The sequence below is a fragment of the Sminthopsis crassicaudata genome, chromosome 1, assembly GCF_048593235.1.
Source record: "Sminthopsis crassicaudata isolate SCR6 chromosome 1, ASM4859323v1, whole genome shotgun sequence".
NCBI lineage: Eukaryota > Metazoa > Chordata > Mammalia > Dasyuromorphia > Dasyuridae > Sminthopsis > Sminthopsis crassicaudata.
In genome coordinates, this window is record NC_133617.1 from 564,333,286 (window position 1) to 564,358,323 (window position 25,038).

At 33.0% G+C, this 25,038-nt stretch overlaps 1 protein-coding gene across 1 annotated transcript in view; it reads left to right on the top strand.

Annotated features, from left to right (window-relative positions):
- The window catches only part of MEF2C (myocyte enhancer factor 2C), a 120,908-nt gene extending 96,232 nt beyond the window's left edge, over positions 1–24,676 (top strand). The window contains 6 exon segments of the mRNA XM_074282121.1: positions 13,188–13,232; positions 13,235–13,356; positions 14,826–14,849; positions 15,773–15,902; positions 16,505–16,640; positions 23,680–24,676. Of these exon segments, the coding sequence (XP_074138222.1) occupies positions 13,188–13,232; positions 13,235–13,356; positions 14,826–14,849; positions 15,773–15,902; positions 16,505–16,640; positions 23,680–24,001 (779 nt within the window). The 3' untranslated portion in view covers positions 24,002–24,676.
- The last annotated feature ends 362 nt before the right edge of the window (positions 24,677–25,038 follow it).

Consider the following 25,038-nt stretch of genomic DNA (forward strand, 5'->3'; position numbering starts at 1 on the left):
GGTCAAGGGAAGGAGAATGGATGTCTGAACTATTAAGATATGCCTTCCTCATCATTTCTTGGAGGGTTTTAGCCTCAGGGTCAGAACATACAATGCACAGTCAGATATGCAAATCTTGACAAGTTTGCCAGTGTTCATCATTTGCCTGGGCATATGCCAGCATACAGTGGCTGAATTAAAGAGGTACTTACAATAATGATAACAAACCCTCACATATAGTGAAGATAGGTACATATTCAAATGTTGCTATTGTAAAGGACTTTTTCTTAATCATTTGTATTAATTGCACAACACATGAAAAATTACAGAATTTGAATCATTGTCTAGAAAGATGTCATAGATTTCTTAACAAAATATTTCTCAAGCATTACTTTGAAATGTATTGGAATGAAAAACATTTTACAAAATTATTCTGTTTTCATGATATAGATAATTAAGTGGGGAATGGCATTATTGCTCTTGGTATGATTATAAATTCAGAAGCTTTACAAGTCTATTTATGTCCTTATTTCTTCTACTTGCCACTCAAAACAATTTATAACAAATATTGTTTTGATTTCTGTAGAATTCTCATGCATCTGTAACAGTTGTGTAAATTGTAAAAAGACAAGTAATTATTATTTCTAAATTCTGTACCATGTCCTCTCTCCAATTTACACTGTCTCAATATTTTTATTTATAAAAATGATTTAGAAAATTAGTGGTCATGTCAATAATGAAAAATGTCCTGATTTGCCAGTAAGGTGAAAGGCCCAAAATCACATATAAAAAGCTTAAATTTAAAAGGAGGCTTATATTACTCATTGTTAAGTATAGTTTTTCAAGATGGAAATATTCAATTTCATTTTCATGGGGTGATTAAAATATCCCTTTAGCAAGACATTACCAAAAACAATAGTTCCGAGTTATATTTTGTGTACATTTATGTTCTGGTAGCATCACATTGTCAATTTCAGCTTTATGCTACAAGCTACGTATTTATTCAAAGATAGGATGCATTGCAAATCAGAAAACATCTGGATTTCATGCTTACTTTGAATACTGAAGAATATAGTTTGGGTTTCCTCGATCTTGGAATGCAGCATTATATATCTGCTCCAGGGTAGGAAAAGAAAAGAAAGAAATCAGGGCACGCATTTAATTCTTGTTGCCAAAAAAATCCAAAATTAGTTCATAGGAATATTCACAAATCAAAATTCTGAACCTCTACCAATTGGAATATGTGATTTATCTCTTTTACAAGGCTTCTCAGTTACTGTTTCATAGGCTTGACTAGCTGGCCCCAATTCCTGTGAATTAATGTATTCCACTAGTGATACTTGTGTCTATTGCCTAAAATTACTAAACATAATTGGATACAAACTAGTTTGTACAATTTTACATTTTCTACCCAAAGTTCCCACTTAAGTTAAAAACACAGTAAAAGAAAAAGAAAAAAAAAATTGTAATGGTTTTCCTAGGTTTTATGGCAGGTACATGTCAATATTTTGAAAAAGCCATGTGCTGCCAGAAAGTGAAGCAAAGAAAGGCATGTATATTCTGAATCCAATAAGTTTAGGGAAGAGCGCCTTCTCTGTAAGCTGTTCATTTCATGAAAGACCACTAAACAAAACAAGACTGGGAAGTATTCAGAAACAAGCATCCCAGACGGAATTCATGTGACACCAGCATAGCTTCCAGCATGACATGGTCAAGCAGTCCCAGAATAATTTTTTTAGATTGTCTGCTGCCCTCTAACTGGTATGTCTAAGAATAGTCTCTTGGCTTTGGTATATTCTTGTTTTTCCCCCCTGAGAATAGACCACAGCAATCACTGAGGGTTTTCTTTGTAGGCAAACCTTACACATTATCATTTCCATAGGGAAAACAAAGAAAGGGTGGAGACCTCCTTTTATGTTAAGAATCTATAATCAGAAGACTTCAGCTGGTTAAGAATTTTAAGTTATTTTCTTGCCCCTTTTGCACTAGGAGTCCAATAAGTCTGTTAACATCTAAAAATAAGATGTTTTTTCATGTTTTTGACCTTGTTTTGTCTTTTCCCCCAATGCTCTTTCACGAAAAAGATCTAATTTTTTTTTTTCAAAAAATATTAGTGATTCAGAATAGCTGAAAAAATAGATATATTGGCTGGAGCTTTAAAAGGGTTTTTAGGCAGTCAAGAAGGTTGGTATGAATATAAGAACATAAACTTATTTTCATAATATTTTCTCTTGATAAATTCAAAATAAGATTGTCTTTTCCAAAATTGCAATATTTTACAAAGCATGCTTACTGCATACTATGTAATATTTGAGGGACATTCATAAAAAATAATTTTAATCCTCAATATAAAATATAAATATGACCTTGGGCTTTTGTCCATTTCCTGGTAAGTGACATCTACTTTAAAAATTAAAAATCCACAAAAATGTATTGCAAATTATAGTACTATTATTTATGTCTAACTCCCAAGATGAATAAGTCATTGGATGTAAATGTTTTGAAACTATTCTAATAATTAAAAAAAAAAAACTAATAGAGCAAAACATTTTGCTGAAATGAAAACAAACAAATCAATACCATTAAAAATTCAGCTATAAGAAACATAATGCTTTCCTGCATTAAAGCAATTTGCTCCCAAATTTCCCCAAATCAGATGCATTAACAAATGACTACACAGAGAAAATTATGTACACCTATATATTAGAAATTGCTGTTGCTCACTAATAGCGGATACTATAAAACTCCTCAAAGCTCAGCTGTACTGACTGCAGAGTGGTTCTGGTAAAAGCGGATACTTTAAACTGACAATAAATAGGTAATCATCTTTACCCTTTGAGTCTATTACAGAGAATAAGGTTATTGACAAAATTATTCTGAAATCTAACTTTAGAAACATATTTGAATATTCAACTTAACTTAAAAAATATTAAACTATGTCCAACTTTTCAAAGTCATTTCATTTGTATGTGTATATGTGGGCAACGAGCTGGTACAGTGGAAAGAATGCCAGGTCTGGAGTGAGGAAGACCTGAGTTCAAATCTGGCCTCAGACACTTACTACATGTATGACCCTGGGTGAATAATTTAACCTCATTTGCCTTAGTTTCCTCATCTGTAAAATGAGCTGGATAAGAAAATGATAAACCACTGTAGTATCTTGGTCAAGAAAATGCCAAATGGGGTCATGAAGAGTTGGACAGAATTGAATAATAAATGAAGGGGTACATACTATTCAATTAGGGGGAATAGAGAAACCATCACAAATAATCTGATTTATTATATTAACATCAGAATCTCTATGGCTTCATCAATCAAATGATCAGATCTTCCATAGCAGTTTTCCTTTCTATCTACTAAGATATTCACATCAAGCCAGGTTTCCTTATTCAGATGAATACAAAGTAACTTATTTAAATCATGAAAGTACTCAAATATTCAAATGATCTGTCATCTCATCCATGTGGATGTTTCCTCCAATCAGATTATAATTCATAAAACAAAGTAAATTAAAGAAAATGCTAAATCTGAGGTCCCTAAATATCCAGATTACCTCAGTTTAATAATATTATTTGGGACCAATTTTCTCATTATTCCCTTTCTGTATTCTAAGTTCCAACCAGATCTACCTCTTTGTTACTCATCATATGCAACATTCCATTTCCCATCTCTATCTTTGAATAAACTGTCCTCTATGCTTTGAATGCCCTATTTCCCTCCACTTGCCAATATCTTTAACTTTCTGGAGATCTCAACCCAAGGGCAATGTAAAGCCATTCTTGATTCTTGATCTCCTTTATGTAATCAAATCTGCTCCTGATCCCAAAATTACATTTAGTTTTTTATGTTTGCATTAATTGTTTATATTTTGTTCCTTCCTCTCTTTCTTCTTCTAATATATAAAAGAATGAGGGATTATTTTGGTTTTCGATTTGTATTTCTAGAATCTTAGAACAGTGTCTACTACACAGTAGATGCTTAGTAATCAAGTCATTATTTATTAAGCCTAATAGAACATTTAATGAGTCCAACTAATTCAACTTTCTAAAAATCACTTTTGTCTGTCTGCCTGTATGTCATATTAAATCATCTGCCTATTAGCTAAATAATATTTCTAGAATGAGACCAGACTGGTAATGGAACGTAAGCATTCTTCAAATCTAGATTATATTGATACAGCCATGGCTTTGAAAATGGGGGGAAAAAATCATTACAAATTTTGCCTCTCTGTAATTCTGAAAGCTATTACTATGTGGTCTCACTAATGGAGTCCAATCACAAATGACCACTTATTAATACTGCCTAAACTCATTTCCTCTATTACTAAACAGATGAAACATATGATAACTTAGATTATAGACCATCATATCACTGCCCATTTTTTAGATAAAGAAACTAGAGCTTTAGGAAGATAAGTGCTTTTATATGTGGGCCCATAGTGGTAATGCTGTAGTTAAAATACAAAATCCAAGATTCTCAGCCCAGTGTTCTCTCCATTAAATCATGCAGCTTACTTTCCATTTGTTGGGAACCATTGAAAGTCATTATTAAATATATCTTGAGATGAATATTGCATATATTAGCAAACAATCCTGTTAATATGAAATAAGAATATAATGTCTCACTTTTTACATAATGTTTCTTTTCCATTGGTGAACATTCCCCTCTCTTTGGCTTTAATTGTGACACTTGCAGTTAGCCAAATAACATACTATGAAATGATGAACAAATGCAACTTGTGAAAAATAGTTTTCAATTAATTCTATATAAACAAATATAGTAAGTGGACATGTACATGATTTCCAATCTCATATATTAGAAGACTAATACCCACTTTTTTTTTTTGTCTCAGTGGTAAACTATGGGGTTTATTTTGCCAACCATCTATAATCATTACCTGAAATGGAAATTCTGCACAAGTATTACTAGGAGTAGAGATAACTAAATCTTCAAAATTATCATATGTTTTAACTGTATAAAATTCACATCTACCCAAAGTTTGGTTTTAATAGACTTTTAAATAGTATCTGATTGACACTTTAAATTCTGTACTGGGAGAAAGAAGCAAAGCACAGTCACTTATACAGGAAAGTAACTTCCAAATATTTTTTCTCAAGAGTAAATTCCAAAAAATTGCAAAATTCAAGTTTATTAATAATAACCTAAAGACTAAGGCCAGGTTATGCTATCATGGGATGATACAGTAAGAAAGAGCACAGCCTCTGGAGGACCTGGCTTCACATCTTTTCTCTGATGTTTTCTACCTTTGTGACCTTGAACTTGGTCTTCCTAGGCCTCAGTTTATTAATTCCTAAAATGAAGGGAGTGAACGATATCATCTCTAGAACTATGAACCTATGTTCTCACAAAACACAGATACGCTAAAAGTTATGCAGAATCCTTCATGCCAAGAAATATTTTTGACACTTAATCAGTGAGAGAAATCTCAAAAAATTTGTTAAGTAAACAAACAAAAAAAAAAGTCAGATGGAAAAGAAACACATGCCCAAAGAATTCAGTAAGTATTTATTAAGTATGTGTTTTGTTCTGTGCTAGGCACTGGGAGAGATGTAAAAGAAATTTTAGAATTGGCCCCTGTACTCAAGGAATTTACTTCTGAATTAGAGATAAAAGCAATTTTCCAAACACAACTGGAGAACATTTTTGTTGCTCTGACTAGGAATTCAATAGAAAATCCCCAAAAAAGGAGACAGATTCATAGAATCAAAGGATTTGGAATAACAAAAGTATTCTGAGGCCCCCTAGTTCAATTTTTTTCCATTTTGCAAATGAGGAGATTAAGGCCTAGGAAGGTTAAGTGATTTGCCCAAAATGTACAAGTAGTAAGCATCAGAGATGAGATTTTATTCAATTTCCTCTCCACTGTACTAAAAATTTAATGGAGATGAGACTTGAAGAATTAGTAACATTAGATTAAAAAAAGTCATCCCAAGCAAGAAACCAGGTTGAACAATTAAGTCAACAAATCAACAAGCATTTATTAACCAGTTGTTATATATTAGGTAGGCACTATGCTAAAACATGGGAATATAAATACAATCTGAAAAAAAAAAAAAAAAAAAAAAAAAAAAAACAGTCCCTACCCTCAGGAAGCTCCCATTCTAATTGGGGAAGATTGGACATCAAAAGGAATTGTGAGGAGAAAAGGACTTATTTGGGACATGAAAGAAAAAGTCTGGAGAGTTGAGAATGGAGCTTGGAAAGAATAAATATATGGCTGGCCTGACTAGTCAGGAAAAGTCTAAAGGGATGGCATGTATTTCTAGTGTGACAAATCCAGAGGTGTAGTGAACTATCATGGTAAAGAGATTTTTTGGCATGGCAGAGAAAGTCTAGAGTAGACAGTCAAGAGTAGAGCCTGGAGAGGGACAGGTATGATAGGGGCAGATTATGGTTGGCCTTGGGAACCAGGCAGAGAAGTTCAAATTTCACTGGTACATGATCCATGGTAGAAAGTAAACGTTCAAACATAGTAGATGAATCACAGCAAATTCTTCAGCATGAATAAAAGCTTGGCTTAGGAGTCTTTGTCTGATTTGTTTACTGGAAGTAGAAATGCATAATAGGAAAGGAGGAAGCTGGAGGCAGAGGTCATCCAAAGCATAATGATCTACTTAGAGTAGGTTCTAATTCATTGTTTATTGAATGAAATTGAAGGCTGAGATGCAAATCTAGGCATGAGGAAATAAGATCAATAACAGCAATTCAACAAAAGAGAGAGAAAGAAAAGAAGGAAGTTAAGAAAGAAGGAACGAAGTTAGGAAAGAAGGAAGGAAGGAAGGAAGGTAGGAAAGAAGGAAGGTAGGAAGTTAGGAAAGAAGGAAAGCAGGAAAGAAGGAAGGAAAGAAGGAAGGAAGGAAGGAAGGAAAGAAGGAAGGAAGGGAGGGAGGAAGGAAGGATGTGAGAGGGAGGGAGGAGGGAGGGAGGAGGGAGGGAGGGAAGCAAGGAAGGAAGGAAGTAGGGAAGCAAGGACTGAATAATATTCAAGAAGCTAATTTTAAAAGCATAAAAAAGAAAATATCTCCTGGATTGATCTTTGAGCTTGGTGATTATTGGTTATGAAGAATTATGCCAAAAATAAAGTAAGAGTAAGTAATTTTTGAAAAATTAGAAGAACATTCATAACACTGACAGGGACTCTCCAAATTCCAGTAAGACCCAAATAACTTCCAACTTTTTGATGCCCCCATTTCATTTTTAGTGAAAATACATGTAACAAAATAAGGCATCCAAAAATTGAGAATTTGAAATTTTTATTTACCAAATGATTTTCTAGCCCTCCTCCCCCAACCAAAGAAGTATGCTGATTATAGGGAAAATGCCTAACTTTCCTGCATTGCCATTGCTGATATTAAGGATTCGTTCTTTTTCTAAACTTGAAAGATGGTTGTTTAGCTACTGAATTGGAAGCCTTCTTATAGAGTGAGGCCCAGGGCAAAAGGCCCTATTGGCTTCTGCTCTGATTGGCCTCAATAAATGAACAGAAATATTTTTTGTTGGTTGGTTTTATGTCCTTGTATTTGTAACCAAGACCTGAGTAACATTCAAGAAGCTAATTAAAAAATAATAATAACAATAATGCCAAGTATTTCAAGTAAGTCTAAATTTCAATTTCAGAACTTTGAGCTGGAAAGAATTTCCCTGACCAATTGAGCTCTGTGAGACAAGGAGCAAATATGCCCCTCATAACCTTAGCCAGGAATATGTTCTTTGAATTTACAGCTTCTTAAAATAGGAAACAATTTTTTTTTTTAAGGGAAAAAAGAAACAAGTATTTGCAAGTTAACTTTGTAGAAAAAAAATAATTTTTTCTTCTGAGCTATATATTTCAAGTTCCATAAATTTGCACATATTTTATTATGACTATTTTAGAAACTTGAACACCTAAATTTCTTTTTTTATTATTCTGAATAAATTATGTTGCCATTCCCTAAGTTATTTTATTTGGAGGAATAATTTTTAATCAAAAAAATTCTAAAATGAACTGGTTTTAAAATTCATCTGTTCTTAATTTTCTTATAGTCTATAATCAGGAAATCCATTCATTCATGCTATGTAATTTTTGTCCTTTCAAGTGGTTAGTAGAATGTGACATTCTGAATGCAGTCACATCTAAATTGATAATGGTCTAGGCAGAGGGTAATTTTAAAGTATAGGGTAAAGTAAAGGTTTAATCTGTATATTAGAAGGTTCATGAAGACAGCTTTTTTGCTCCTTGTTGTGTATATATATATATGCAATCTGTGAGTATATGTGTGCGCGCACGCCACTCTCACATACACACATGTGGACACCCTTTTGTATATGATGATTTTCTGGGTTTGGGGTCTTGGAATGTAAATGGACCCATTTTCTTTGGTAAATTTACCTTAAGGTGGGACAGCTGCTTCAAAGTTGGCCGCAGCTTTCTGAGTAAGGAGGAGGATGCGGTTTTTGAGCTGGCTTAAATGCAGGCTCTCCTTAGCTATAAACCACATGCATGTATTCATCATTGATTTTCAAATGATAGGTTTCTATATCACTGGTTTAGGATCCACAGCCTTGCATTCCTGAATCTATATTATGCCAAAAGAATAACAATTTGGTGGCTGGAAACAGAAATGGTTATTATATGGCTCCAAAATGCTAGCTGGCATAAGATGCCAAAAACAGCAGGAATCAACTAGTAAAAAGCAGATTGTAATAGTTCTTAAAAATAACACTATGCTCTAAAAATATAAATCAAAAAAGTGTCATCATTGCTCCAAATATTTTACATCAGCATGTAAATGCATCAGAATAGGTGACCAATGTTTTAGAATGGCATGGTTTCTAAATAATGGAAAATGACATATCAGTATTATATGTTATCCAGACAGAACTAAAATATCAGTTTATTTTTCAAATAATCTTAAAAAAAAAAACTGGGCAAAGAAGATATGAGTTTTGCTGGAATTTCTCAAGAAGTTTACCATATAAAAGGGGTGGGGGTGGGGGCAGCACTTTACTGCACAGCCACTGTGAAGCATTTCCATTTTCTCACTTTGGGCCAGTACTTGTCATGTCGTAGGACAACACATTTCACAAGGCGGTTTTACTTCCTTTTAGCAAAATAGCTCCTGTATGCAAACCAAAGCAGTAACAGCATAGAACAAGCCTAGACTTCCATTTCTTATGATCTATTCAAGCTTCACTGCACTACTTAACTGACTTTTTTTTCTTTCTTTTGAAATTACCCAGCTAATTTTCCATTTGATTGTTTACAGAAACCAAATCTCACATGGGGTTTAATAGCTGAGTGACACATGTTCAGTGTATCAGTATGAATTTCAATTGACAAGAATATAAAATGCAAAATTTATCTTAGATTTCATTTTATATCTTCCTAAGTAAATCCAATTAATGAAAATTAAACTAATAGATTCACTAAGAAACTTTAAATACTTCTAGACTTTTAAATTCTTCTAGACTTTATTAAAGCATAATTTTGTATCTTCACATTTATAGATGAACATATACTTTTATATTGATCTCAGGGAGATAGTATTAATAATATACACAACTACTTTTTCTCAATAGAAAATAATTCGTATTAATTGTAATGAAAATTAAAATAATGGATGTTTTTGTTATTTCTCAACTGCATTTAAAGACCTTAAATAATTGTCCTGACATTTTAATATAGGAGAGTTATTTAGGGGCTGTTCAGTAGATTTTTTCCCCAAGTAACTTAAAGAGAGGAATGGGGGAACGTGGAAGATGGGAGGAAGAAAAATAAATGTTTGTTAAATGAAAACAAAATTTTATTTTAAGAAATAATTAAATCCTGACACTTAGAACAAAGCCTGACATTTAAAATATCATAGAATTGGAAGTTATGTCAGCAGTCTTCAAGTCCATCCCATAGCCATTCAAGATCTTTTATATTCTGGGCACAAATATAGCATATTATAATGGAAAAAGCAAGGTATGGTCTAGGTCAAGTCAGTTTGGGTCTCTCTCTGAGTGTATTTTATAACAAGTCAAATAAGAAGTGAAAAACATAATACATAAGGTCCCTTTGATCTTTAAACCTAGAATCTTATAATTATACCTTCCCCACATTATTTCTCCTCCAACAAATAAACCATTGCATATAGACCAATCTGTAATGTAAATAACTTTGAGAATTACTTGTACCATGTCTTTGCTCATCTCTTTCTTCTGTCTGGTAGAAGTATCCTCTTCCTCTTCTCATCTTTCAAGTATAAATTTCAAGTCCCATCTCCTTTATGATTTTGTTGGCGGGGGGGGGGGGGGGGGGGGGGGTTATTTCAATTCATAGTGACTTTTCCCTCCTGGGAATATGTATAATGCCCATATCCCTTTCTACTCTGCTTTTATGTTCTTATTTTTCTTTTAATGCTTTGAACTCCTGGAAAGCAGAAATCATGGCTTCCTACTTTTCATATTTCACATAATTCCATGCACAAAGAAGTCAGTCATTCAATAAACATTTGCTGCTATTGAGATGATGGTGATGGAAATGCCTTCTTCAGGCTCCCATAGAAGAGCCTTCTACTTTTCTTATTGATTTATTATAGTTTTAGCTAATGATAACTGGTTCTAGTTTCAAATCTACAAAAGCAACAAGCCAACATAAATTCATCAAGAAGTCATGTCTAGCCTCATTTCCTTTCTTGACAGTATTACTAAACTGATACATTAGGAGAAAGCTACAGACATAGAGTGTGCAGAGATTTCAGAAAAACACTTGACAGATTTCATTTTCTTCTGGATACTTTGCTATATCCTTTTGAACAAGATAGGGAAAGATAGATGAAAATCTAGTACAATTAGGTAAATCCAGAACCATTTAAGTAACCACACCAATAAAGCAGTGACTAGATGATCACTGCCAAATTGGAGAGAGGTCTTTGGTGGTAGAATACTATGTTCTAGTCTTAACTCTGCCTTCTTCTGTTTTTATTAATAATGTATATGGAGGCATTCATTGGAGGAGTACTTATTGGATTTGCAGGTGACGAGAAGGTAGAGGAGAAAGCTAGCACAATGTGGTATTAAAACCTTGCCATTAAACTCTATATATGCCATCTTATACTACATTAAAAGAAGCTTATTTTCCACAACACATGAGGTGGTAGTCTTTCTGTACTCTGTCCCTATTAGTCCATTTCTGCAATATGGGGTTTGGTTCAGAGTACTTCAATTTTAGAATGTTGAAAAACCATATTGTTTTCAGAAGAGGATGACCAGAATAGGGAGGGGAATAGACTTTCTACAACATAAATATTTTTTGAAGAAAGTACATGTGTTTATCCTGAATAAAATGGGGGTTTTTGGCAGAGGGTGGGGAGGGAAAGAGAGAAAGAAAATGTGATACTTATCATTAAGTAAATGAACCATTATTATATGAAAGACAGACTAAACTTCTACTTATACCTCACATAGCAGAATTGGAAAGAATTGATTAAAAGAAAAAAGTCAAGTCAAATCAATAAGCATTTACTTATTTATTAAGTATTTATTATATTCCAGGAACTGTGCTAAATTCTTTGGATGCAAAGAAATGAAAAAGCAATCTTTACACTCAAGGAGATTACATTCTAATAATTCTTCAAACATAAAAATAGATCTACAGAGGATACATACAGGGTAATTTAATTCTAGAACCAAGGAGAATTGGGATAAGCCTCTTGAAAAAGAAGAGATTAGAAATAATATGTGAAGGAAGAAAGTCAAACCAGGAAGTGAACCTAACAAAGGAGAAATTTCTAAGTCTTGGAATTTGAAGTTAGTAAAAATTCCTGGAGTCTAGAGATGAAGTTTCTGGGTCAGTATGTGGAAGGGTGTTTAAAAAAAAAAAAAAAAAAAAAAGGTTTTTTTAAAAAAAAACTGGATAGGAAATTACTTTGCTGTGAAGGACTTTCAAAGCCAAAGGATTTTATATTTGATCCTGGAGGTAATAGGGAGCCAGTAAAGTTAAATTTCAGTTCTGTGTTAGGAAATTAGAAGATTTTAAAAAGGCTATCTAAAAGTATAGTGTTTTGTCTGAGGTTGGTAGTGAGCTATACCTAACTGGAGGCAGGATAATCATTTTCAATAATGTTGTAATAAGGATTCCAGCTCACATACTCACTGTACTTGATGGCCTTCTGAGATCTCTCCTAACTCTGAGATTATATAATAACATGGTTTCTTCTATCCTGCATTAATCACGGTAGAGAATCTGATTTCAGAATTTCCTCTCATCCTGGCTTAGATTATTTCCCAGATGGTTTTCACTGTAGCCCTACATGTCACTGAATAGAAAGTCAAGGTGCAATTTTTCTTCATGTATTTTGAAAAACAGGATAGCAGAAATCTTCAAATATCCATTTTCTACCCTGTTCAATTCAGGCTAAACATCTGAGTTTTCAGAACTCCCCTACTGCCTTGTGAGGTGGCTGCTCCCTTACTGTGATGAATCAGCATTTTATGGCAGCCTCAGCTCATTGCAGCTACTGGGCAGAAGTACTACCCTCTGAAGTTCTATGGGAACCCAGTCAAAAGAACCAGCCCATCAGAGTTATTATTAGAACATACCAAAAAGGGCAAGAAGGATTGAAGAACAACTGTTGGGAGAATTTGCTCCAATAAAAGGGGAACTGAATGACAAAAAGATTTAAGAATCTTCCTGCAGCTTCTTTTCCTTCTTCACATCCTAGAAATTATAGTTTTGCTGTCATACCCTCACTTCATTTAAGGAGAAAAAAACAACAACAACAGTGAAATAAAAGGGAGTGAATCAGGAAGGAAAGTCAGATCCCTGTGTTGTGCCAGTCGATTAAAGCAGCACAATTGTATGCTTTTCTTAGACCATAAGACTGTCTGACTTTCTTCCTGGCTTTTCTAAATAGTAAAAAAAAAAAAAAAAAAAAAAAAAAAAAAAAAAGTTTTAAGGACAGGAGTTCATCTTAGCAATCTGCTTAGAAAAACTACTCCTAGTAAAATTCTGCTTTGAATATATTCAAATATTGTATGAATTCACTTTTAAAAACTGTTTTTAATATTATTCACAGTAAATTCAGTAATACCATTGCTTTTTTACTGTTGTACTTTACACTTTTAAGGCTATTGTTTTTCTCTTCTTTTTGATAGAGACATTATATCTTAAAATATGTTTGAATGTGTGTTTCCTTCTTAAAAAAAAAATTTTTTTTAAACAGGGAATGGGTATGGTAACCCCGAAACTCACAGTTTGCTGGTCTCACCTGGAACTTGAATAAGAATATGCAAGCAAAGTCTCCACCACCGATGAATCTGGGAATGAACAACCGTAAACCAGATCTCCGAGTCCTTATTCCACCAGGCAGCAAGAACGCAATGCCATCAGTGGTAATACTAGACCACATTTTAATGTGTTTTCTGTTACCTTCTTAATATATTGCTTCTCATAGTAAATTCTTAAAACATATTTGATCATTTTTAGCAATTCCTCAAAATCAAACATAAAAACAAAATTGTGTCTCTATCAGGACACGGTGTCTAGCTATTGTTTGTGTTATTTAGTTTCCTTTTTCTTTTCCTTTTTAAATAGAAAAAAAAAAAAAAAAACCCAAGACTTGTTCAGGAAAGGCCCATTGATAATGCTGGTGTCAGAGCACATGGACAATATCCTCATTGTGGTGTATCTAGTTTCTATTTAGACAGAATCATTCATTCCACATCACTATGTTATATAAGATATTCACTTAGTGAGAGAATAAAATTTGCAGAAAATTTAGGTGTTAATAATCTTTTAACTGCATTCATTGGTAGACATTTTCAAGATGTTGAAAATGCAAAATATGATTTTTTTTTCTTGTTAAGGATTCCTTTCTTAGATTCATTTCAGTAGTGATGGTTAGTGTATCTTATATATCTCTGCTTAAACTCAATTTAAGCTTCACTGCTACTAATACAATAGCCAAAGACAAACTATTTTTAATCCCATTCGCTCTAAGAACAAGGGTCATTTTTTACAATGATAAAGAGTAGTAGTCATTTCTGAAAAGGAATAAAATAATACATAAAGAATCCCTGGGCCTATATACTTTTCTGATTTCTTCTTATACATGACAGCCTTCGGTATATTATAGTGAGACTAGATTTGACAATAAAAGGCTTCACATCAGTGTTTTGCAAATTAGCTTATCATAAGAGTGAGAACATTAGAAACACACCTGATTTTTTAAAGGATTCTGTAGACAGATTTAGTTCATGGTGTAAACACATTTCTTCTGTTCAGTGATATATCAGGGCAAAAATTGTACTGTGAGATGATTAATATATTACAACATAGTACAGATGAATTTTGAAGATTGCCCCCCCTTCCAAATCACATAAAAAAGTTAGACCCTTTTTGAAATTAATAAATATGGTCTCCTACAGGGCTATACTCCAGCACACTGAAGCAATGACAAGCTGTCTCTATCAATGATTTATTCTAAGGCTCTTAAAGCTGATACACTTTCCTGGGGATTCTATCTATGAATGGCTAGGGCTCTGGCAACCAGGTGCCACTCTCCAGACTCACCCACCAGTGAAGTTTGGTAGTGTCATCTTTTCTCTAGTGGTGAAATCATGAATGCTGAAACAATGACCTGGGCTGAAAGCGGGATAGATTGTCTTCACATTTGAGACAAACATCTCATTAGAGGAAACAAAGAATGCCTTTGTAAGGAGTTATTTTTATAGACTGGGTTTAAAAGCTGTTTAAATTGTTGTGCCTATCAGAAAATGCTTTTCATTATTTTGAAAGGAATTTGCCCAATGATAAATATTTACTCACACTAATTATTAATACTCCTTTCCTACGCTTTCAGTCTGAGGATGTCGATCTGCTTTTGGTAAGTGGTAGTAGTGCTCCCTTAAATTTAATCATGCAAAGAAACTGATTGTTATTTTTAGATGGACTTGGTGCCTGTGGTGAAATTGAGAAACGTTAGAGATTACCACAAAGGGTCGATATTGCTAAATTTTTAAATATTTATAATTTCCAGTATGCATCAGAGGTGAAAAGAACATTGGGTCATTATATTTTCCAGTTTAACCTCTCTCTGTGTAGTGCCAAGTTTTAAACAGTTTGTCTATTTTGTAGCATACAAAAAGGATTAAAACTCTCTGGTTAGGTATTTTATATCCTTATTATGATGTATTTTTCTAGTAATTAGGTTTCTTGTAGTCATTAGGTTTGTGTGGACCTTAAACCTTCTTGAAGTAAAGAACTTAGAGATAAATGTTAACTGCTTTGCTTCCTAGTTTGAGAGAAGTTTTTTTTTTTTTTTGTTTTGTTTTGTTTTTTAACCTCGGGGTTGGAAAGAATGAAGTGGTCAGAGCACCATCTGCTGGTCAAAGTTTGACATACAGCATTACTATGGTACTGCTTATAGAATTTCATATAAAAACCATTATTGTTGACTTTAATGAAAAAAAATTTTGCATTTGAATAAGGAAAGAAACAATGGAAGTACAGTATACATATTTCATCAGTTTTCCACATGGTCTGTTTTTACCCACAATAAAGCTATCCTGCTTGTTACTAGTTCAGTTGCCTAGGAGATACTGATGTAATGGGTTACTATGGTAACAGTTGGTCTCTTGAAGGATTGTAAATGATAGGGTTGGCAGAGTTCATAGAGGCACATGTTAAATGATTAATTTCATGAAATTTGTACCAAGATATGTTTTTATGTGAAAACTAATACTGAAATATAATATGTTTAATTTATTTGAAATCAATCAATAATGTCCTTTTTATTTACTTTAATAGAATCAAAGGATAAATAACTCCCAGTCTGCTCAGTCATTGGCCACCCCAGTGGTTTCCGTAGCAACTCCTACTTTACCAGGGCAAGGAATGGGAGGGTATCCATCAGCCATTTCAACAACATATGGTACTGGTGAGTATCTTCATAAAGTGTAAATAGTACATTTAACAACAAGAAAGACCAAAAAAATTTATATTAGTCAGTCAAGAACATCTATGGTGATTCCTTATGTGTGCACAATACTGAATTGTCACCTATATTTCTATTAAAACTAGTAGAACTTAGAGATCTTTTCTTTGTTAAATAGTTGAAAGTCTCATTAACTAAATCTGATAAATGAGAGATGCCAAGAGATCCAAGAGATTACTTCATTGATTTACATGGGGAAAAAACACTTCTTATGAACTGTGTCTCTTAAAAATGTTATTTAGGAAACCTTTCTAGCTGAAGAAATCTAGTAATCTGAATAATGCATATAGTCCAGCATTGTAAAGATGATGGATTCTAGAAATATATACTTTTAATATTTAGATGGTTTTATCTGGAATGTTATTCTTCCCCCACATTTAGCATTTTCCTTTTTTTTTAATTTAAAAATGACTCCCTTGTCTTTCTGAAATGAAATAATTGCAGTTATAAAAATATTAGGAGATGTAAATATTTATTCTGGTTACTACTTAATCATTTTTAAATTAATTATTTGTCTGTGATTATCTTTTTCCTCCCTAATCTAGAGTACTCACTGAGTAGTGCAGATTTATCATCTCTCTCTGGGTTTAATACAGCCAGTGCTCTTCATCTTGGTTCAGTAACTGGCTGGCAACAGCAACACCTACATAACATGCCACCATCTGCCCTCAGTCAATTGGGGTAAGCAATATTACTTTTGCATTATAGTCTTATAAGAGGTAAAGCCACTTCATAAAATTTATTTGAGTATTAGGGTCCAGTAACCTAAAGTTTGCCATTATTTTATTGCCTTCATTGAAATTGAAAACATGTTAATCAACACCTTTTTAAAGTATATAGTTTATTTGCTATCATATATTCCTCAATAAGAAAGGTAGTCTTTCATTTATATTAGCAAAATGCATTGGTATGTCTTTCAGGGCGGTATAAAATAAAACAGAAAACATCTTTTTATGGTTTTCTCCAAGGAAAATATAAAGTTCATTTGAAATAGAGTGGTTAGTAGTTCTAAAAAGTTTCTAATATAATTGAGACAAACTTATTAAAAATAAATGAAAATAAAATTTTAGCATGGTAAAAATCTGATCATAGAATTGTCATATTTCCATCTGTTCAGCTGACATGCAGGCTTCACATATTTGTAACTGCCTTGTAAAAATATAACCTAATTACCTAAATCTGAATAGAATATTAATTTTTGTTTTCTGAAACCAGAAAATGTATATCTCTGCCCTCTTGTGGTGGTTTGAGGATATTTCTTTAGTACAAGAGTACCTGTATTGTTATATCATAAATGGAGAGATTAATATCCAAAAAGGGCTGCTATTTCTAACTGAACAAAGAACCACCAGGAAATGCTTTATTCTAGAAAATTATTTTAAGCATTTCCAATATCTCTATATTTGCAGTTTTAATATACAAAAAGTCCTATTTAAGCAAAAGGAATATAGTGGTTTGCTTTTGATATTGTAGATCCTTAAATTTTTATATTATTATAATGAGCTTTTTATAAAGTTATTTCATTTATAAGATAAAAGGTTACCTAAATCTCTTACTACTAAAATGGAGCAAAATTCCAAAGAAATTGGAAATATATATATATATCAAATACCTTGTCAACATTTAGTTCTAGTTATTTCCACTGATTTCCTGTTTAAAAGTAACCAAACATTAACCAAAAAGAATACAAATCAGATCTCAAGCCATCCTTGTTCACTTTTCATTTACTGAATTGTCATTTCCAAATTCAAATCTTTAAAAAGTTAAATGGCAAAGCAAGGAAAGAACTTCCATAACTCAAAGGCTACATGATTTCATTCATATGACTATTTCTTCCAGCAATATAAATCACAACTCCTTTGTGATTTTTACCATGATTTTTGTGAATCATTGTAGTTAGAAAAAAAAATCATCCCATAGAGGCCATCTTCCTGGAGACAAGCCTCTCTGAATGGAGTTGTACAAGACTCCTAGTTCATCTCAAACCTTTAGAAACCTTTGTATTTTAGCAGGTTGGTCATAGTTTACATTTCAGTTGAATAAGTTTTTAGAACCCAAAATAAGTTCCATGACACCTGGAGATTTAGGGTAGAGTTTTAGTAAAGAAGAATTTTGAAGAAAGAAATTATCAATTAAGTAATTTTTACATATATGTATCAGTACCTGTGAAGTACTATTACGGGTAACATCAGAAACTAATATCCTTAAATTTTGTGTACAATAAAGAGTACAACCCTAAGCTATGAAGGACTTCCCTCAATATTCCCAGACTGTTTTTCCCTTTAAAGCTAAGGAATTCTTTTATGCTATTTCAGTACACCATCAGATTTCTTCTGAATTCAGTCAAGCTGGCTGAATCAATGTGTGTGTGTGTGTGTGTGTGTGTGTGTGTGTGTGTGTGTGTGTATCTGTGTGTATATCTGTGTGTGTCTTTCCAGATAAATTTCCAGACTAAATAAGTTAAATTCAAATAAAAGAACCCAACAGTTGATTGGCACTGCTAACTATCCTAATAGGCCATCAATTCCTTTTTCACTTTCCACTGATTGATTTAGAACCAGAAATCAGAACTGGGAGAATATATCACCTCACAGCATATTTTTTAATGTATTTTCTAATTTTTTATCATTATCATTAAAGATCCAATATGATTTTATAGTCACTGTGTACATATCTTAAAATTCTGATAGTATGACTTAATTCCAACTGTTCTAGTTACTTCTAATAATCTTTAAACATAGATATAGATAGATAGATGTTAGTATGTTTCTATATTCTTGGTGACTTTCTCACTTAATCTAAGAATATTAATTTCCCAAATAAGTGTTAGTTATTTGCATTTCCAGTTTCCCAAAGAACAATAAATTATAAAGTAGAAACCAGACCTAAATAAATGTTTTTCTTTTCCTAAATGTGGTATTGCATAACAGTGAATGGCACAACAATAATCCATTCTAGACAATAATGTCAGGTTAGGCATTTTTAAAATTCTCTATCAAAACATTCTCTTAGAAATTCCCAGTAATAAATCAAAAGCCTCATTATTAGTTTCAAGCAAGACTTTATTAGGAACATAAATGAAGATATATTGACATTTCAGGCTATTTTAATGTTTAAATTAATATTCACTTATGTTTTCAACATTCTTTGTAACTTTTAGAAACGGATACACATTTTTATCAGATTCTATGCTAGCCAATTAAGGGACTTCAATAAGTGAGCAAAGGTTTCAGTGGACTGAAATAAATAAGGAATACAGATCCAGGCTGAAGGGGAGTTGAGTATTGAACATGAAATCAAAGAAAAAAAACTATGATTTGATTTTTCACCAGTTTCCTTTCTATGCTTTTTCTCCTCATACATGTCTTGCCCAAGAATTTATCATACAAGTTTTTGATGACTTTTAAATAGTAGATAAATAAGTCCATGGATAATATGGTAAATATAACCCCTTCTTCATCTTATATGGCTGTGTACATACTCACAGACCTGAGTTCCCATACACATACTTAGCCCCTCTTAACACAGTGCCAGGCACATGGTCAATACTTACTGCTAATTGACTGACTAATACACACACACACATACACAGAGTTGTCACCATTTTTTCTATCTTTTTTTTAATAATAAGGTATGTTTTTAAAAATACATTTTCCTAGAAAGCAAAGTAGCTTCAAAAAGGTAGTTACTTCAGTTATACTAATCTAATGTAATATAATTTTTATCAAAAATTATTTTAAATGGCAAAAACTCCTCCTTGCTATAAAAAATCTCTATAAAATGAATCATTTCAGCCACTCAGCTTCATTTCACAAGAATCAATTGAAAGATTCACAAAGGTTTTTGCAGATCAGGTTTATTAGATCTTATTAGGCTGTTGGGTCAATTCCAGGATGACAAGTCTGATGTTTCAAAGGGAAGTTGTTTAATGTGGAGGAAGTACTATATTTTGGAATGTCAGCTAATCCAAAATGGACATCAGTAGTCCAGTATAATTATCAAAGTGTAACTGAAATCCATCAATACTCTACCAAAAATAAAGAGAACAACATAAGTATCCTTTTAAGTGGAAATGTTTTTAGGCCTTTGTAATTATGCTTTTAAAAAATACTTAGCATCCCATTTTAACCATCCAACATAAAGAATGATTCACTTTGGGTGGTAATCTCCTACACAAGTTTCTGATGTTAGTGGGAGTTTTATGTAGGGCGTTAGAGCTATGGCAGAAGAACCTGGCCCTGTGAGATCAGTAGGAGTGAATTGTGTGACTAAGAGTGAGCTTTTTTAAAAGTGGTCATTTTCCATAAAAGTTTCTTCTCTTCTTTAAATCTCAGCAATGCCTATGGGTTTTCCATAGGAAATGCCCCTCTATGTTTTAGGTGTTTTTCTCATTATCTAAAAAGGCGAGATATTCAGATATCTATTCTTGTGATATGGGTATGCAATGCATAATGTAGAAAACTATTTGTGGGTACAGGCAACTTTGAAAAGGTTAGGTAAAAATAGGTCAGATACTCTAATATATTTTACAGGCGGAGGCAGTAAGAATTTGAATAAAACTATCCAGTCATATTTGATCTCTGATCGAATACGGGGAAAGGTAGGTGTTTTCCCAGTTCTAAATCTGGCATCAGTAGTAAATGATAACTTTCAGTGTGGACTTTAATGTGAGCAGCTTGCAGATCATTCTCCCACATGTTCCATTCAATCATAACATATATTCCTCATAACTATCTATAGCCAAAATCATGTTCTAAACAAACACCAAACCACAATTTCTGAATTTGGCATGACTAGTGCTAAAATTTTTTAATTGACTGTTCATTTTCCAGAATTCTTTAAAATTAAGAAAACTGACCATTTAATTCTTGTGTTATAACAATCAAGCTGAGATATGTTATGTTTCATAACAAAGTATCTAATATAATCTTCTGCTGGCTAAACTAAAAGTTTCATGTTTGTGGATTTATTCCCTCAAGCTTTTAAAGAAGTTTCTCTACCAAAGTATTTGAAATGTGTTTTCAGGGTATAATAAAATATCACCAAAAGTCATATTGAAGTATTTGTATTGTACACTAAAAACACTAATAATTCACAAAGTTCATCCTTTACAATAGTCCTGTGGGGAAGATAGCAAGAATATTCTCACCCCATTGTAGTGGGAAGAACATAGAAAGTCTATGTGACTGCACAGTCACATGACTAGTGAGAGACAAAATCAATATTTCTTTTTAGGGAAGGATAATTAGTGTTCCACTCTTCCTCAGGGGAAAAAGAACTTTTACTTATATCAAAAGAATCTAATTACTTAGTTACAGGTTGAAGAAATTATACAGATAATATAAGCTCCTCCCCTCCAAAAAAAAAGATTCTTTTATGACTGAGTGAAAAAATCATTGGGGTTTTTTGAGGTTATGAAGGTTGGTTTGAGAGTCTGATTTGTCCAGATTAGCAACAGTTTTCATAGATACAGAATAATCTTCTAATTGTTTATTTCCTTTTGCCAGTGAAGACAATTTAAATTACAGAGTTGGAAATGGCATATATTGATATGCCACTTAATTTTTAGTTTCCTTATATATTTTTGATTCATCCCAGAAATGCTTGATTAATTTTTAGTCATATAGTCTAGTAAATATTATTTCCCAAAATTCAACAGATGGTTTTTCTTTTAATACAAGGCAATAAGCATTTATTAAGTGTTTACTGTGTGCTAGCATCTGTGCAATGTGCTACATAAAATAATCACCACATAAAGCTTAAGCCAAGAGCAAATATCCTACCTTCAAAATGTAGGGTATAGCATTTTTTTTGTTGTTGTTGTATTTTAATTTCTCCCTGATTTATTGTATAATCTATAATTCACATCTGAGAATACAGTAAGAATTTAAGATAATAAACAGTTTTTAAATTGTTCAATATGAACATTCCTGAAACATCGTGTGAAGTCATTTTAGTGTCTAGATAGATAATGTCAAGACTTATTTGCTTCTATAGAATTATAGAGGTTAAAGAAAGAAAATGTTTATTAAAGAACAAATCATTCTCCTTTCAGATTATTTCCTACATTACATGATGCATTAATAAAAGAGGGAAAGTAATTTTTTGCCAGTAGGTGGTGCTTTTGTACAAAACATCACTCATAAACTCTCATTTCTGTCTAATTTCATATCCCTATACATTTTTAGCACTTATTGTATCTTCCACAAAGCTGACTCCCTCTATCATATACTTTCTACCAAATTTACATGCACATACTCACATGTTCACAGCAAAGTTTAAAATAGTACTTGAGGTCTCTTTTTAAATTAGAAAATGAAATACAAGCTTATGCTGGCAGATTTTGGATCCCTTTGTTTGAGATGGATGGGTGGGTCTTCATGTACAAGTCATTATTTTTGCTCTTCCTTGATATAAAGTGGGGGGAAGGTACTTTTGAAATTTTCTAGCAAGGCATGTTGTGCTGGTGCACACATTTGTCAATCTCTGCCATGGTATCCTTAGAATGCTCACAACTTCTGCATGCAACCTTCCATTTGGGTGATCCTGGCCAATGATAGTTTGTCTATCAATCTCCTTTGAAAAGTTGGTTGAATTCTCATCTTCTAAGACCTGTATTTTCACCATTTCTCCCATATATTGAAGGAAGTGCAAGCTCTTGAGGAATGCAAGGAGGAACAAATGTTCTAAGCACAACTGAGTCACCACCAGATCTTTCTTTGTAATATGTTTCTCCCATACAGTTTCACATAACTGACCATATATGCTTTTAGAATAATAAGGGAGACATAAGTTTAGCATTTTCTTTATTCTTATAGTCTCACATACTTGACAATGCTTGACTAACATTAAGAAAAGCAATATAGTTAGGGAAAATAAATTCTGTTTTTATCCTGCATACTTAAGTAGAAATAAAGAATTTCCATTAATTTACAAGTATTGTCAAGGGGAAAAAAACCTACATGCATTTATAACAACCTCTAAAATCTCAATAAACATATTCACCTTTCAGCTCCTAGCTTTCTTTTCTCTCTCAGCTACCTAGCCCTATAAAAAGAAAGAGTTTTTTTGTTTTTTGTTTTTTTTTTTTTAATTTTTGGTTTTTTTTTTCTGTATGGAGAGCTTTGTGGACCTTATTCATCTGAAACTTAAAATCTCTTCACTTTCCATTAAAAGGATATAACTATTATTCATATGCTTATTTAGTAAATGTATAAAGCCTCCATCATAAAATTTTAGGTGCATACATATAAAAAAAATGTCAAAACAGTCTTACTGATTAGGGAGGTCTGATTCAAGAACTAGATTCTATACTTTCTCATCCTACAAAATATAAAACAAAATTTCAAGGACATAGAAAAATCTCTTACCACCATCTCTTGGACTACAATTCTGGGCACTGCCACCCAGAACTCTTTGAAAGCTCTTAAGTAGACTATCAGAGCCTAAAGAGAAATGGTACCTAAGACCTGAAAGAGTTAAATGTTAAAATTGCAAAAAGGTTTTTAAAAAATAGCATCACCTTGCATTATTGAATAAGTGATGCTTCAACTTTCCACTCATTCTAAATATTTCCCTAGGTACTCTTTACAACTCTTGACATAACACAAGAATCGGTATGAGTCTTTAAACTGATGTTTTATGTGGATGAGAGTGATTGTGCGTTCCTGGGGGCTCCAGGCCTCCTCAATCTGTAACTGGGTTTCCTTTCCTCCTACAGAGCTTGCACTAGCACTCACTTATCTCAGAGTACAAATCTCTCCCTGCCTTCTACTCAAAGCCTCAACATCAAGTCAGAACCTGTTTCTCCTCCTAGAGACCGTACCACCACCCCCTCGAGATACCCACAGCATACGCGCCACGAGGCGGGGAGATCTCCTGTTGACAGCTTGAGCAGCTGTAGCAGCTCGTATGATGGGAGCGACAGAGAGGATCATCGGAATGAATTCCACTCCCCCATTGGACTCACCAGACCTTCGCCGGACGAAAGGGAAAGTCCCTCAGTCAAGCGCATGCGGCTCTCTGAAGGATGGGCAACATGATCAAATTATTACCTACTAGTTTTTTTTTTTTTTTTCCTTGCAGTGTGTGTGTGCTATACCTTAATGGGGAATGGGGGGTCGATATGCATTATATGTGCCGTGTGTGGACAAAAAAGTCAGGTACTCTGTTTTGTAAAAGTACTTTTAAATTGCCTCAGTGATACAGTATAAAGGTAAACAGAAATGCTGAGATAGGCTTAGCACTTGAGTTGTACAACAGAACACTTGTACAAAATAGATTTTAAGGCTAACTTCTTTTCACTGTTGTGCTCCTTTGCAAAATGTATGTTACAATAGATAGTGTCATGTTGCAGGTTCAACGTTATTTACATGTAAATAGACAAAAGGAAACATTTGCCAGAAGTGGCAGATCTTTACTGAGAGAGAAAGCAGCTGTTATGCAACATATAGAAAATGTATAGATGTTTTGACAGACCCAGCAATGGGTGGCCACTGGTAAATGTTAGAAACAGATGAGGTCACCTAACATAGCAATGATGCTCACAAACATTCAGGCATATCATTGGAGTATGGCACTCAGTTAAAAGGATCAAAGACATTTAAAAGAGGACCATACTTATAAAAATGTGGAGTTTGAGGGCTAAACATATTTAATTTTTAAAAATTCTGGGTCTGCATCACTTATTAAATAAAAATATAAAAATATGTACATTACATTTTGCTTATTTTCATATAAAAAGTAAGACAGAGTTTGCAAAGCATTTGTGGCTTTTTGTAGTTTACTTAAGCCAAAATGTGTTTTTTTTTTCTTGATAGCTTCGCTAATATTTTAAACAGTCCTGAAAAAAGCAAAAGGGACTTTTTGTATAGAAAGCACTACCCTAAGCCATGAAGAACTCCATGCTTTGCTAACCAAGATAACTGTTTTCTCTTTGTAGAAGTTTTGTTTTTGAAATGTGTATTTCTAATTATATAAAATATTAAGAATCTTTTAAAAATCTGTGAAATTAACATGCTTGTGTATAGCTTTCTAATATATAATAATTATGGTAATAGCAGAAGTTTTTTGTTATCTT